Source organism: Pocillopora damicornis, chromosome 4 (genome assembly GCF_964200805.1).
Source record: "Pocillopora damicornis chromosome 4, jaPocDami1.2, whole genome shotgun sequence".
Lineage (NCBI taxonomy): Eukaryota > Metazoa > Cnidaria > Anthozoa > Scleractinia > Pocilloporidae > Pocillopora > Pocillopora damicornis.
In genome coordinates, this window is record NC_142673.1 from 9,938,963 (window position 1) to 9,953,044 (window position 14,082).

General features: G+C 37.7%; 1 protein-coding gene across 12 annotated transcripts in view; it reads right to left on the bottom strand.

The window, feature by feature from the left end:
- The window catches only part of LOC113679976 (uncharacterized), a 36,796-nt gene that overhangs the window by 1,918 nt on the left and 20,796 nt on the right, over positions 1-14,082 (bottom strand). For 10 of the 12 annotated variants that reach the window (XM_089202780.1, XM_089202779.1, XM_089202781.1 and 7 more), the window contains exons 27-65: positions 13,912-13,965; positions 13,704-13,757; positions 13,225-13,278; positions 12,928-12,981; positions 12,647-12,700; positions 12,382-12,426; positions 11,090-11,134; positions 10,787-10,840; positions 10,530-10,583; positions 10,387-10,440; positions 10,250-10,303; positions 9,849-9,902; positions 9,347-9,400; positions 9,157-9,210; positions 8,999-9,052; positions 8,842-8,895; positions 8,369-8,422; positions 7,615-7,671; positions 7,430-7,483; positions 6,906-6,959; positions 6,354-6,407; positions 6,180-6,233; positions 6,042-6,095; positions 5,795-5,848; positions 5,666-5,719; positions 5,501-5,554; positions 4,818-4,871; positions 4,497-4,550; positions 4,263-4,316; positions 4,031-4,084; positions 3,841-3,948; positions 3,551-3,604; positions 3,254-3,271; positions 3,079-3,096; positions 2,801-2,818; positions 2,704-2,721; positions 2,161-2,178; positions 1,306-1,365; positions 1,088-1,217 (exon numbers count right to left, since the gene is read on the bottom strand). In XM_089202780.1, coding sequence (XP_089058906.1) covers positions 1,088-1,217; positions 1,306-1,365; positions 2,161-2,178; positions 2,704-2,721; positions 2,801-2,818; positions 3,079-3,096; positions 3,254-3,271; positions 3,551-3,604; positions 3,841-3,948; positions 4,031-4,084; positions 4,263-4,316; positions 4,497-4,550; positions 4,818-4,871; positions 5,501-5,554; positions 5,666-5,719; positions 5,795-5,848; positions 6,042-6,095; positions 6,180-6,233; positions 6,354-6,407; positions 6,906-6,959; positions 7,430-7,483; positions 7,615-7,671; positions 8,369-8,422; positions 8,842-8,895; positions 8,999-9,052; positions 9,157-9,210; positions 9,347-9,400; positions 9,849-9,902; positions 10,250-10,303; positions 10,387-10,440; positions 10,530-10,583; positions 10,787-10,840; positions 11,090-11,134; positions 12,382-12,426; positions 12,647-12,700; positions 12,928-12,981; positions 13,225-13,278; positions 13,704-13,757; positions 13,912-13,965 — 2,047 coding nt within the window. Of the gene's footprint in view, positions 1-1,087; positions 1,218-1,305; positions 1,366-2,160; positions 2,179-2,703; positions 2,722-2,787; positions 2,819-3,078; positions 3,138-3,253; positions 3,272-3,550; positions 3,605-3,840; positions 3,949-4,030; positions 4,085-4,262; positions 4,317-4,496; positions 4,551-4,817; positions 4,872-5,500; positions 5,555-5,665; positions 5,720-5,794; positions 5,849-6,041; positions 6,096-6,179; positions 6,234-6,353; positions 6,408-6,905; positions 6,960-7,429; positions 7,484-7,614; positions 7,672-8,368; positions 8,423-8,841; positions 8,896-8,998; positions 9,053-9,156; positions 9,211-9,346; positions 9,401-9,848; positions 9,903-10,249; positions 10,304-10,386; positions 10,441-10,529; positions 10,584-10,786; positions 10,841-11,089; positions 11,135-12,381; positions 12,427-12,646; positions 12,701-12,927; positions 12,982-13,224; positions 13,279-13,703; positions 13,758-13,911; positions 13,966-14,082 lie in introns of those variants that run through there. The other 2 variants (XR_016185546.1, XM_089202790.1) reach the window with 2 other exon arrangements.

A 14,082-nucleotide genomic window follows, 5' to 3' on the forward strand; every position in this document is an offset into this window, starting at 1 on the left:
ACAAAATAGAGATCAAACGTAATAAAGAGGCCGTGATATGCCAAAATTTATTACTGAAAGCAAGTGTGCTAAGCCAAGGCGGCAGTCATAGCCTTGAAGTGCCTTGTCAGTTTCTTTTTTAAGAGGGTAACTTCTCTACTTTCAAATAATTGTTTGAGTGAGAAATGAAAGAAGAATATCATGTGGAATGCGGTGATGACGTTTGAACTTAAATAACAAACGTTGATTTAGTGCAATCTTGTACGGTTAACAAAATTACTTAAGAAAGGGATTCATGATTTCAGAGATTGAATCCGTAGAACATTTACTCTTATCCTGTTGATAACCTTGAAGAGGAAGATGTCATTTTGGTAAGTTCGATATTGCAGAAGATTTTCTCCTGTTTCACTATATTTTGCTTCCGGGTAATTTTCTATTTACTCTCGGAAATACCAGAATGGTATACCTTCTCTTCAAGGTTTTATAGCCAGGACAAGGGGTGCTTATAATATCGAACTCCATATTGCTGGGAAAAGAGACAAATTTAGTTATCATGTTAGAAAGTGGGAAAGGTTAATAAGCGTTTTTACGAATAAGCGATGTCATGATTAATTTCCATCATTAGTTTAAAAGTGATGTCATTGCAACTTACATACTAGGTAACTGCATTGCTGCAATAGCTTTGTGTGAGTGTTTAGCTTGGTATTCTTCTATTTGTACTATATAAGTGTGTGTGTCTTTTTCTCTTTTTTTTTTTCCTTTCTTAATTTCTATTTTGTATGTAAACGTAAGAAATGCTTTACTAAAAAAATTTTTAAAAAAATTATTTCATTTCAGTGGTTCCTGTTTGGTGACCGTTCAAGAGAGATTTCAACAATATTAAAAAGCCTACAGGACTCTGTCAAAGGTGAGTGACTGCTTGTTTGATATGAAAATTATACTAATCCAGAGGAAAACAATTTGAAATTTTGGAAGCCAACCATTTCGTATAGGGTGACCGTTAAATACGGTCCTACTCAATTCAAGCTCGACAGTCTACGTCAAATTGTGAGTTTTCAAACGCTTCGGAAACAGTTTGTTGACCCAAAAAAAGGAACTCCTCACCCACCGTCTTGATAGTTGTCACTGTACATAAGGTCTTTGCACGACGTGGCTGGATTATCTCTGGTACCTAAAGGGGATTTGTATTTCTCCACCGTAGAAGACACGTATAGCAAAGACTTGATGTTTTGTATTGCCTGAGAAGATACCAAACAATCATAGTGTAAAAAAGAAGAAAATAGTATAATAAACACTGAAACTGAGTTCAAACATCTGAAAAATTACCTGATCAAAGTCATCATTCTGGGTAAATCTTTGAAAGCCCAACACCTGACCAGGAGGGCCCTTGGGTAAAAAGTAAACAAAAAATACCAAAGTGAGCAAGAGAATCAACTCAATTCCTTACTGTAGTCTCAATATTTCTTGGCAAATATTGCATTAGATGAGAGGATAAAGGAGACTGAAGGAGGGGAGGGGTAGTTAGGGTTGATAGAGAGAGATTCGAGAACGATTTTTATTTCATAGGTACTGAGATTTACCCACAAAAATGGTAGTGAATAAAATTCGTACTGATTCTAAATGTAGCCAATCAGGAGTACGAACGACAAAATTTCACCGTGAAAAATTATCGTTCGTCCAATCAGCAACGTGAACGACGAAATTTCACTAATGATGAATGAACGAACTGAAGAGAACGTCATGCGAGAGCCGTTGCACAAAACCCGCGCGCTTTGAAAAATGGCCGAGGGAAGGTTCGCTTCTGTTTACTCAGTTGAAGAATTCATTTTAGAACACGAAAACAAAAATACCGCTCGAAAAACTTGTTGTTGAGAAATTTTTAAACTACTTTTTACGCTTTTCATCGCCCCACTATTTGTCTACCAAAGACAACACGAAAAAATCTCAGCACCTATGAAATAAACACATTACAGTATGGAAAATGCTTTGTACGATTTTCATTCACTCGTTGATACTACACAACTCGTGAATAAAAATCGTACGCGCGCATTTTCCATGAAGTAACCTCTATATCTCAAGCTAGCGAGGAGTCATGAACGAAATAAGGGTTTCAAACTAATTTAAGCTACTTGCCATTTCTATCAATCAGATTAAATCCTTAATCATTAATCAAAAACTCACCGGCAGACCAACTGCACCCTAAAAATGGATGAAAAATAGGAAAAAGTTACAGCTCCTATCTAGTCCTTTCAGAAATTCCATAGACGTACTTTATAATATGAAGGGTCTCACAGGCTGAGATCGAATGTACCGACCGAAAGTAACACAAAAGTAAATGGTCCACTGGCGCATCATTTACTGTTCTCACCGATAACCAATCAACTGATCTGCAGCCTCTGGGGAAAAGTTGTTTGAGGCATTTAATTATATTTAGACGTTGACTGAATTACTGATGAAGATGTTACCACTGCACTTTCAAACTTAGAAAAAATAGGCAGAACAACTAAGATTCGGAACAAACTAAGTATAGAGCCACACAGCAGCTCGTAACATCTTCGGTGCTGAACATGCCAAATTCTTAAAAAGTATTCTTACTTCTAACAGTTATTAAGGACACCGCAACAACCCTTCGTACATTGATAAACGCTACTGATACCATATTCTCGCAGATGATTGTTGTGAACAAAGGCAACTACAGAAATTTGTAAAGAAGCTGTCACTTACCACAATTCCTCTCACTCCCTACGGAAGAAAAGAAACCACGATTGAGGTCTAAAGATCTGTTTCATCAAATTAAAATTTAGAAATAAGCCAGACATACCTTTAATCCTGAGGTTCCCTTGGAGATTGAAATAAAAAGAAGAAAAAGAAAACATTTTAAGTTAAGGTGTCGTCAAGTATTTTAGTTAAGGCTTAAGCATCTTTCAAGTCCAATGTCGTCTACGCCCAGGCTAAAGAAAATGGGAAATATTGTTGAGACCCATCACTTAATTAACAAGAAAAGCTTCAGTGACACCCTACATTCCTGTAGCTAGAAGCATTTTTATCACTTAAAGAAAAAGACAGAAAATCTTCATAATAAAGAAGAAATCGTCTTACCGGAATGCCTTTTTCTCCCTGCGACAAAAAGAACGCAAACAAAACTGATCACATAGAAACTTTGGTAAATAATAAAAAGGAACATGTTATGATTATGGGACGACCAAATGAGTGCTTATCCATTAACATCTAATATACTTTAACAAATCTGAACTTTACATTAACAAACACTTACCACGTAACCAGTTCGACCCTACAAGCAAGAGAGCAAAGAAAAAGTGAATCATATTTTTGGAGGAGTTGCGACGCCTTACTTCGCACATATGTCAATAACCTCTGCAGTAAATGGTTTGACCTTAAACGTAACATTTATCGTATAATGTAAGACTAGAGCTTAAAAGAACTGTTTTCGATTCAATTTTTAATCCCAGAGTCAGACACTAAACATATCCACATTCCATAATACTCTGCAGTAAAATAGGGTAAATAAAGATATTCGTATCGGAGACTTCATATTTGTCACATCTTTTACCTGATTTCCTTCTGAACCTGGGCTGCCTCGAAGACCGGACATTCCAGGATCGCCCTAGAATTCATTGCAAACACCAGTTTCCTTACAGGGACATTTCAAATTCTAAAATCGTAGTGACCAAACTTGGGCTAAAAACACTGAAATGCAATTTTTTCTACTGTACAAAAAGCATATAATAATAATCATGAAATTAAAAAAAAGGTTTAAACAAGTAGGAAAGAATCGAAACAGTCAAGAAATGTTTTTTAAGTGAATCAAGTATAAATCTAGCTAATTATTGTAAAATTTACCATTTGTCCTGCATTGCCACCTCGACCTCGATCTCCACTGACGCCAACAGAACCCTGTCTTCCTTTCGGTCCAACAGCCCCCTTATTCCCAGGAATACCTCTCTCACCCTATAACAGCGAAGAAAAACATTCAAATCAAAGTCTCAGGCGCGGATTAGTCCTCTCAGCTATGTAAATATCAAAAGCTTACCCTCTCGCCCCGCATTCCCGGGTCTCCCTGCGCACCCCTTTCTCCAAACAGTCCCTGTCAAAAAAAAGGTAGTTTTTGATAATAAACTGCATAATTAATATCCTCATCTACTTTACATCTAACATCCTCATCTAACATTCCTCAACCTCAAAATATTATGAAAAATTATGTATGTATTGCAGACCAGATAATTTAATGTCCAGAGTTTCTCAGCCCATTGGCCCATTTTTACCTCTGCACCTATCGTCCCCGTCTCTCCTAATGGTCCGAACAGTCCTTTTTTTCCCTTTGACAATAAAAACAAAGAGAAACAAAAGAAAACAACGTTTACGTGGGGATATAGTATATATCTGATGTAAGTAGTTCAATCAACGTTTGTTATTCTTAAACATAATTTTGCTTTAATCTTAAAACATATAAAAGGGGGATAAAATATGCCAGATATAAGGTTTGCCAAATAAATTACCTGTTGCCCGAGGGAACCTGGCATTCCCCTTAATCCAGGTGGGCCAACGCTTCCCTAAAATTGAAATGACAAAACATAACAAACAATGTCTTATAAAAAACCGTTGTCATTTACTATGATCTATCACTATCGATTTTTTTAGGACGTAAAAATGTTACTTGTAAAGTTCTGTAATCTAGGACTTTCGTATGGAACCTTCGGACTTACCACAGCGTGTTTCACAGCATGAGTGCCGAAAAAAATTACAATTCTAAATTCTACAAATGGTAAAACACTTTAAAAGACTAGGACACATTATCCGCTTTTCGGTTGTGTGTATACCTCAGGCCCTAGTTGTCCAGAGGGTCCCAGACTTCCTTGGTCGCCTCTCTCTCCCTGGAATATGATAAATACACTATTATGAACGTCATTGACGGGACACTAGATGGTATTCTGATGCTCACCCACTCCTGCTCTTCCCTCACAGTATAATACAAATTGGTTTCGCTAATATGGCGTGGATGAAGAGCTTTTCATCAGCTACTTTCCATCTCAAGAACCAAACCACCTTGCAACCAAGTTTTCCTTACACATCCTAGACACAGCTCTTCTCCTGTAGATCTAGGACACTTTTGCCTATTTTTCATTATAGCCTGTAAAAGTGATTCCCTCAGAGCTTGAAGCCTGAAATTAGAGCTCGAAGCTCGGAGGAATCAGCAAATTCTGAAGGTGAGCAAAGCGCTAGCAAGGAGGAATGCACCATTGCGCTGTTCAAGAAAGTCACCATGTCACGGTTTGTTTCGCGTTTTACACAATCAGGCCTTCAGTAAGACGCAAACGCGTCAACTTGTAATATTTTCATGCAATAACTTTGCGTCTATTATGAGCAGCAGTTTATTTTTCTCATATTTACGGCCCTAATGTGAGAGTTAGTTGCCGCACTCGCAAACACAACACAATATTGACTGACTGGATTGATCGGAAATTAAACGCTCAAAGACTGGACAAAACATATGAGATGGTACCTTTTCACCGTTTTTTCCATCATCCCCTCTTCTACCCGGGTTTCCTTTACCTCCCTGAAAATAAAAAAAGAATGACTGTCTGTAAGTTAAGAAGGAATCTCTCATGCTTGGCATGCAAAGAACTTAACCAAAAGGAGACGAAAAGTGGGTAGTGGAAATGCTTACGGTTGGTCCTTTCATCCCTGGCTCTCCACTTTGTCCTTTCGATCCACGATGACCCTCAAATTGCAAATCAACAATCTTGTCAGTAAAGGCAAACTATATCACCCCAAAAAAGGATTAAATTCAAACTACCTTAAGTCCAAGTGAGCCATTCCTGCCTTCCTTTCCCTTTTTCCCCCGCTCACCCTGAAAATAAATCAAAATAAAATGGTGGAATGCATATGATAACTGCCATCATAAAACTTATAGAATGAGCCAATGATAAAACACACTTGGTGGGTTAGCGCAAAATACACAAAGAGTCGAAAACTGTTTTTATTGCTACAATGGAGTCTTCTAACTTTTGAATAAAATGGTAAACATGATGTAAGCAAAATACCGCTCCTCCAGGATCACCGATACGTCCACTTTCACCGAGAAGGCCCGTAAGTCCCTGCAAATACAAAAAAACGTTAAAAAGATGTGATGTTTAGTATCGGATATTTCATAAACCGGCAATTGAAGTAGTTCTACCTACCCCAAGACCAATGACTCCAGTATCTCCAGGAGAGCCTGGGGCTCCAGATAAGCCCTGCAAATAAAAAATTAAAAAGGTAAAGGTAAACAAGTCTTTAAAACCTACGGAGTGAAAGAATTTCTCCTACACATAAAAAAAAAAAACGGTTTGACAACTAGGCACTAGGAACTTTACCTGACCTCCTGTGGAGCCTCTAGGTCCTTTTTCCCCGCGTGGCCCTGCAAATCCCTGAAAGAAAAAGAAACAAAAACTCACTTTTGCATACCTTTACCTTCAACATAATTCTTTCATTGTCTTTCCTTGTACAGAACCGCGTAGTCCAATTACAAATAGACCCATGTTGACCTGATCAGTAATAGATTATAGATGAAATCAAAATGTGGAAAGAATGAAAAACAAAAACAAAAAAAAAAGGGCACACGAGGCGCGAGACACGAAGAAGTTATTACTTCACTTTGACATCATCTATGATCTATTACTATATACAGACCCACGGCAACAGGCAATTCATTCACTTTATATTAAAAAAAAAAAATTTTGTCTCATAGCGTCCCATCTACGAGTCTGTACTCCGATGGATCATAAGTAAGAACCTATCAAAATTCGCGTTTAATTCAGCTTACCGTATAAAAAAATTTAGTGCATGTACTTAACATTAAATAGCAAGGATCAAATTGAAATCCGAGGGCATTTTGATGGGGTTGTTATAATCTGTTATATATCTACCGATACTCCAGGCACGCCAAGATCACCAGGCAGTCCTTTCTCACCAGAGGAACCCTAGAAGTATACGAAAAATTCAAAGAAATTAGAAGGGAAGGTTGCTCATACTCAATAAAGAAGAATATGTTCCGTAGCCAATATTCACCATTCAACTTACAAGTAGCTCTCCAACCTAACGCACTCGAGGGTCGCCTCCAGCACCCCACCCAATTGTTTCAGTCTTCATTCCCTCACTCCACAATAAATACAAATTTTCGCTCAATTTTAAATGTTTGACAATTGTTCAGGTATGTTGCCTTATGGGGCTAATTCACTTTAAATTTCAACATGAACTATTTGGAACTTCTTCCGACAAATATTTCATCAGGTCAAATACCACTTTAGAAGCTGAAAATCTCTTGGATAAGCTCGAATTGAGAAAGGGTAAGTAGTATCGTTAAGACTGAGATAGTTTCTGTCTTTCCTGTCCAGCAAAACATTGTCACACTAGAGAAAACCTTAAAACTTAGCCAAAAGCGAAGACCAACCGCTCTTCCGTTTTTTCCAGAAAATCCTCTATCTCCCTTCTCTCCGTCTTCTCCCTAAGAATAAATGAAATAAGCTGAAAGTCAGTTTGAAATGCAGCCAAACATAATGCTACTATTATCATAACACTGTGCATTTCTCCAGATGATTACGTTACAACATCACAAGAATAATGTTTTTTACTTACCGTCTCCCCGATTTCGCCTTCCTCTCCCATTTCTCCACGAGCACCACTCTCACTATTCTAGAGGATAATGATATCAAAGTTATTGTTGCGGAAAACTCAACTAAAAGAATATAACGTTCAATTGTCTTCATGGTTGTAACAGTAGTAGGTTTTTGAAATTTCCTGATTTTTCCCAAATGTAAAATTTCCCTGACTAACTGAACTGACAATTTCAGAAATAAGTCCTGATAATGGTCTCCAATCACCCCTCACAGCCATCCTTCCCACCCATGAATTTATGCTTTTAGCATAAATTGGTAGTTTAGTTTACAGTGTACAGTGTCACTCGTTGTGTTACTCGGTGTTAAGTTACGAGAGGAACCGTTGAGAATTTGAACACGTTACAACGAATAGTATGGGGAACGAAATATGGTCGATTTACAACGATAAATATTTCGAAATATGAATAGTTTACTCGTAAAATCAAATTTATCGTCGTAAATCGACCATTTTCTTGACTTTAAAGAGATTTATTTTCCCCTGATTTTTTCCTGACCTGTGGAAACCATGCATCTCTTTCACGAAGATAACCAAGAGTTAATAAGTATCCGTTTAGAGTTTTGTGTGGACTCCGAATCTAATTTTTTGCGATACACCTCATATACTATTGTCTGAGCTAACCTCGCCTTTAGCATTAGAAACTAGACATTATTTCTTTGTACCAGGGATACAATTCTCTCAAAGAGTTTGTAACCATAACATGCCAGATACCTACCACTGGGCCCATGTCACCTGTGGCACCCGGATGTCCTCGTAAACCCGGTGTTCCCTATCAAACACAGAAATAGAAAGGTACTACGTAATTATGTGGGGAATATGTGCACTGCTAAGTGAACTGATCTTATGAAGTTAACAAATCTAAAGACTGCACCCGGCCGTTACGTATTATGATTACTCCTCCAAAACGTTTTTGAAAGCAACAATAAGTGCTGGTGCAGTCACTACTATCATTACAGTCTCTGTTCGCATCCCGCATTTTGGCCAATTCAATCACTTCAATTTTGTTCTTGGACAATTTTCACTGATCTTAGAGAGATCTTCCTAACTGACATGATACAACACACTTATCTGCAGAAATTTTATGGTTTTATCAGTATTTATGTTTTAGTTATTTTCTTCTCGCTTCGACTAAAGCGTTACATTGGTCAGTTTTACCCAAATCACAAAATTGTATTCGCTTAAACATACCTCGTGACCCTTTATCCCAGGATCTCCCCATAAACCAGCAATGCCGTCTTCGCCCTTTGGAAGAAACATCAAGGAAATAAAGAAGTTTGTGTTAGTGTAGTTTTGTATCTATTTATTTTCATTTTTCTACGAGAAGAAACAGCAACATTTAACTGACCTCTGATCCCTTCATTCCCTGAACACCACGTAAACCAACAAGTCCTGGTTGACCCTGAGGCGAAAGAACAATATCAAATCAAACGCTAAGTCCACGGTTAACTTGTAGAATAAAACAAACCAAACTTAATTCGTGAAAGAATGATGACATCATATTACCTCTTTACCCAGATTTCCTCGAATTCCAGGTACTCCATGTTCTCCACCAGTTCCCTTTTTATATTGAAATCCAAAGGTTTAAGAATGAACAACAACAAAAACAACAAATACAAAAAGAACAAACAAAACAAAACAAAGCAAAACAAAAGCCAACCAAAAGAAACAATGTTATTATAAAAAAACTACTTACTTTTGGCCCTTGATCTCCTTGAGGCCCTTTTGGTCCTGGTGAACCTCTCTCGCCCTGACAGAAAACCAAAACAAATACATCTAGTTTTCTGTCCTATAGGTGTTGAAATTGTTATCTCTATTAAAAAGCATGAAGGCTCTGACTCTAATCATGATATTTTTCTATAAGCCGCATAATTCATAACGTTAATCTCTTGAAGAGGAACAGCGATACTTAAGTGACTAACAAAGGATTTTCAACAGGCTTGCAAACCAAAAGGAAGTAAACAATAAATGCAAACATGACATCAACGGAAACGACAAAGATTAGCTACTTTTACTCCCTTCAACAATAATTCTTAAATAAACCCTACAGGAAAATAGCCAAAAAATCTCCTATTAACAGCATAAGGAAACGTTTTTGTTTGGAAGCATAAATGGCTGAGATGACGACAGTCAGAATTTGAATTTTGCCTTTAACAGTAGATGCTAGACTTCCACAATATCTAATATCTGAACTGTACCTTAAAACCTTTTGTTCCCTTGGCTCCTTCCAAGCCAGGTGGTCCTGGTGCACCCTATCGGTGAGACCAAAACTATTATGATAACAAATGTCCATGACCAAGATATCCTCGGTTTTAACTCTTCTCTCTTATGTCAATTCGAGACTAAAAATACTCAGGAAGAAGGCCATTAAACCATTAGATAAAAAGACCGCTATGACGATAGACACTCTATACGAAGACAATTTAACCTCGACCCAATCAAGCAAACATAAAATATCTAGTAAGATTCGCATAATTAAGTTCCAACAGCACATATCAACGACAGATACAATATTGCTTGAAACTAAGCTCACAAGATGTATCTTACTTAATAATTTGCGCTACTGTACTCAGTACAAATTAAACAACACTTTACTTACAAAAGGTCCCTGACTTCCTGGTGGACCTTTCTGTCCAGCCAAACCACTGTCTCCCTATTGAGATATAATAGCATTGAATCCACTAAGACAAGTCAACGAGGATTATATGTTTTTAAAAACTAATTTCAACAACAAACCTTTCCACCGGCGGTTCCAGGCAGTCCTAGGAAGCCTTGTAGTCCATCATTTCCCTTAAAGAAGAGATATTTTTTGAGAGTTAAGGATTGATTGTTTTAACGCTACGCTAAACAACGTATCTGTTAGTTCCAGTATAACTAACCTGTTCTCCTTCACTCCCTTCCAGGCCAGATTTTCCCAATGGACCAGGTGGACCCTACGATCATGGATCTATAGTCAATATCGATAGTTACAGTATTACAACAATTGTCTGATGACTCAACTACAAAATGTGCTTAAACTTTAAGAGTGGTTGTTTATCTTTAAAAGTTGACTTGGTAATGAAAACACCAACTGTTTACGGAAAAAAGCACGTAACAACAAGCACATGCAGTTTACCGCAAAGAGGAAATTGTTTACCTGAAGTCCAGCAATGCCCATAACCCCTTGAATCCCTCCTGAACCTTTGACGCCCTGCAAAATACCGTCGGAAAATCAAAATCGAAAGAGAATTATGCTTCCTTCTCTCTCTTGAAAAACAATATATGACTTTTTCTAGAAAAAAATATACGGATACCAATACCTACAATCAGAGTTATGTATCTTGGTGTATGGTTATGAAAACATTTGAGAGTTTTCTTCATAAAAGTCACTTTCCATAATGAAAAACTCTAGGATCCACTTGATAACAAATTAGCGAGGTATATTGGTACTTTTACTCACTGGGTCACCGACGAGCCCTTCACCCCCTTCAACACCATCTGGCCCCTGCGAAGAATATTTTCAAACATCAATTCAAAATTCTTGAAGAAAAAAGAAAGATCTACCAGTCCCAAACAGGCAGGCAATTTCACTTGAAGCTTCACTTCCCTAACGATTAGTTCATGCGTTAACGTGTGTTCATCGAGATTTGACAGCACGCTGGATCTTTGGAGTGTACGAAAGATGCCTAAGAGATGTTCGAGGCGTGGCCGAGAGCATCTCTTGCGAGAGATCTCCAAATTTCTCAAGAGATTCAAATCTCAACGACCATAGGGCGATGCATGAGCCACTCCTTACGTGAAATGTCGTCGGTATGATTTGCGATCTAGCACCAATTTGTCCAACTTCATTATGAACGAATCCACGAATGTTGAATATCTCCCAGATTTTAAAGCATTGTCTCTGTAGCTGTCGCGCTTACTCTGACTACTTTCAAGGTGTAATCTCCAGTCATGACACGCTACATGCATATTTGGAAATGAAGTTGCTTTTCCCTATACAACGCAATAATTTCAGGGAATGCAACTCCTGTGATGTGGATTCAATTAAGGTCGATTCTTGGAAAGTATTTAGAGTCTGCATGTTTCTTTTATAACTCTTAATTCATTAATCAGTATTGTCAAATTACATGAGTAACATATTTTAATGAGCTTACAGAAACCTGGAAGGGAGTCCAAAAACTTTATGCATTTGCAAGTCGGACTCTTCTTTATCTTTTCTCCCTAGGAGAGACAAGTGAAGACAAGTTAAGCATTAAGAGAGACTGGTCCGAGAGGAGAAAAGAGGAGAAGAGTCCGATTGCCTCTTTACATGAGATGCCACAGGAAGATGTTGGCTTTGAATCATACAATCTGCTCCTTTTAAAGATCTACCAAGTTGCGAAAAAGAAGAACAAATTAAAAAGAAGACCAGATTTTATTAAACTTAGCATCTATCTAATTAATAGTAACGTCATTTCATAAGAGGAGTCCTGTGGCAGCTAACACGTAAAGAGATGTTACTTTTGCGACGACTTAGCCTATTGGACTTGACAAAAGTAACCGTCGGAACAGACTTCGTATAGGAGGAAAGTCAAGGCTGACATGCACCAACCAGGAACACACCATGATAGGGTTTTATTACTTAAGGCATCAGAGAGATACCCTACTTTAAAGCAAAAAGGATAGGCTTGATTAGTTCCAATGGTTTGCATCCATTCATCCAGGTGCTTAGCTAATCATTTCTAGTTATTTATTAATTAGTTCTTTTCTCACCGTAATTCCGTGCGTGCCTTTAGTTCCAGGATGACCAGCAGCGCCCTAGTAGTAGGCAGTCACAAACAGATACAACCACAATGTAACATACTGTCTTAACAAATATCCCATGAATATCATTAAAAGGCAGTTGAGTCTAGAGTAACGTCTTACGACCTCTTTTGCTACCTATTTTCATATCGATAAACCTTTACCAATAAGCAAATTGACGAGCTGTTATAGCTATGTATGAACACTCCACATACAGCAATTCCCGATATCTTACCAGTTTTCCAGGCTCTCCGATTTCTCCACGACTTCCCTTTGGCCCTAATTCACCCTAAGATAAAAAATGAAAATAATTTTTTTTTTACCTCAACTGTGTTTTTAACTGTTTTCGTTTGAAAATAGAAAACAGCAGAGTTATAATAACTTAAGCACAAGCAAAGAGTTGAAGGGGGCACTAAATAGAGGAGTATACACGAAGACAGATCCAATGATATATATATATATATATATGTTTCTATAGAAAGGTGGAATACTATAAGGTAATTTGCATAAAATCACCTGCAATCCTTGGGGCCCGGCTTCTCCTACTGATCCAGGTATTCCAGCTGGACCCTATTGATTCAGATTTTGCGGGCATTAGTTTTTAAGTCAGACTTAATAAATTGCTTCTAAAATACCTCCAAAGAAATATGCGGAACTGTACAACTCTAACTCGGCGCACTCTTGCCACAGTCCAATTCAAGCGCCAGCAAGTCACCATTTTTAAATTGATAAACGGCATACATGTTTAAAGACCGCATTCCTAGAGGTATTCAGACGTTTGAGATCCAGCAACTGACATAGAAAATTTCTTACATCCTCTCCTTTTGGGCCCTGTGCTCCCTGATTGCCAGGCTTTCCTTCGATACCCTATGGACACCACATACAACAACAAAATAAAAGTGAAAAAAGTTGCAGAGCTCGCTAAAAATCGCTAAAATTCAAGCACAAATCCTAACTTCCTCTTCGTTGAACAAAACAAATAAATTCCATTTTTGCCATGAGTCAGTAGTCTACAACCAGTCCCACCTCGTACACCGCGCGCTAACATAATTTTTTTTCTCTGTATATATATGTTTTTTTGACGAAATTCGCCGAAAAAGAGGGACGGCTTGTAGTCTTAAGAGTCTGATAACGTCAGAATATGGTAGAAACATCTTTGACACACTCAGCAAAGGGGTTTAACGGTTCTTACCATATTTTCTATATCTTTTGCTGAAAAGAAGCACGGCGGAAAGTAACCTATTTGCGACTTTGAACAGGTTTGTTTTGGTTCCTAGGTATCATTAACTTACCAGAGGCCCTGGTTTTCCTATTACGCCAACTGTGCCATTAGGACCACGACGTCCCTGAAATCAAATATGCAAATCATGAGTTTAGAGATACAAACTAATTACAATTCAGTGATAGTGAATTCGACTTGTTGATTTGAGTAAAATTGTTCTCCTTAAAAAAATTTTGTCACCGGATTCTTAAAACTAACAGAAAATTTAAACTTAATACCGGAGGTCCTCTTAATCCTGGACTACCAATAACTCCTTGGACACCTGGTGTTCCCTTGGAAAAATAAAACTTCGTGTCATACGAGAGTTCATAATAAGAAGTAATTACATGAAAATGAACTTTCTAATGATTATTGCAACAACTTACACCACTTTAAAATCTGAACTCTTA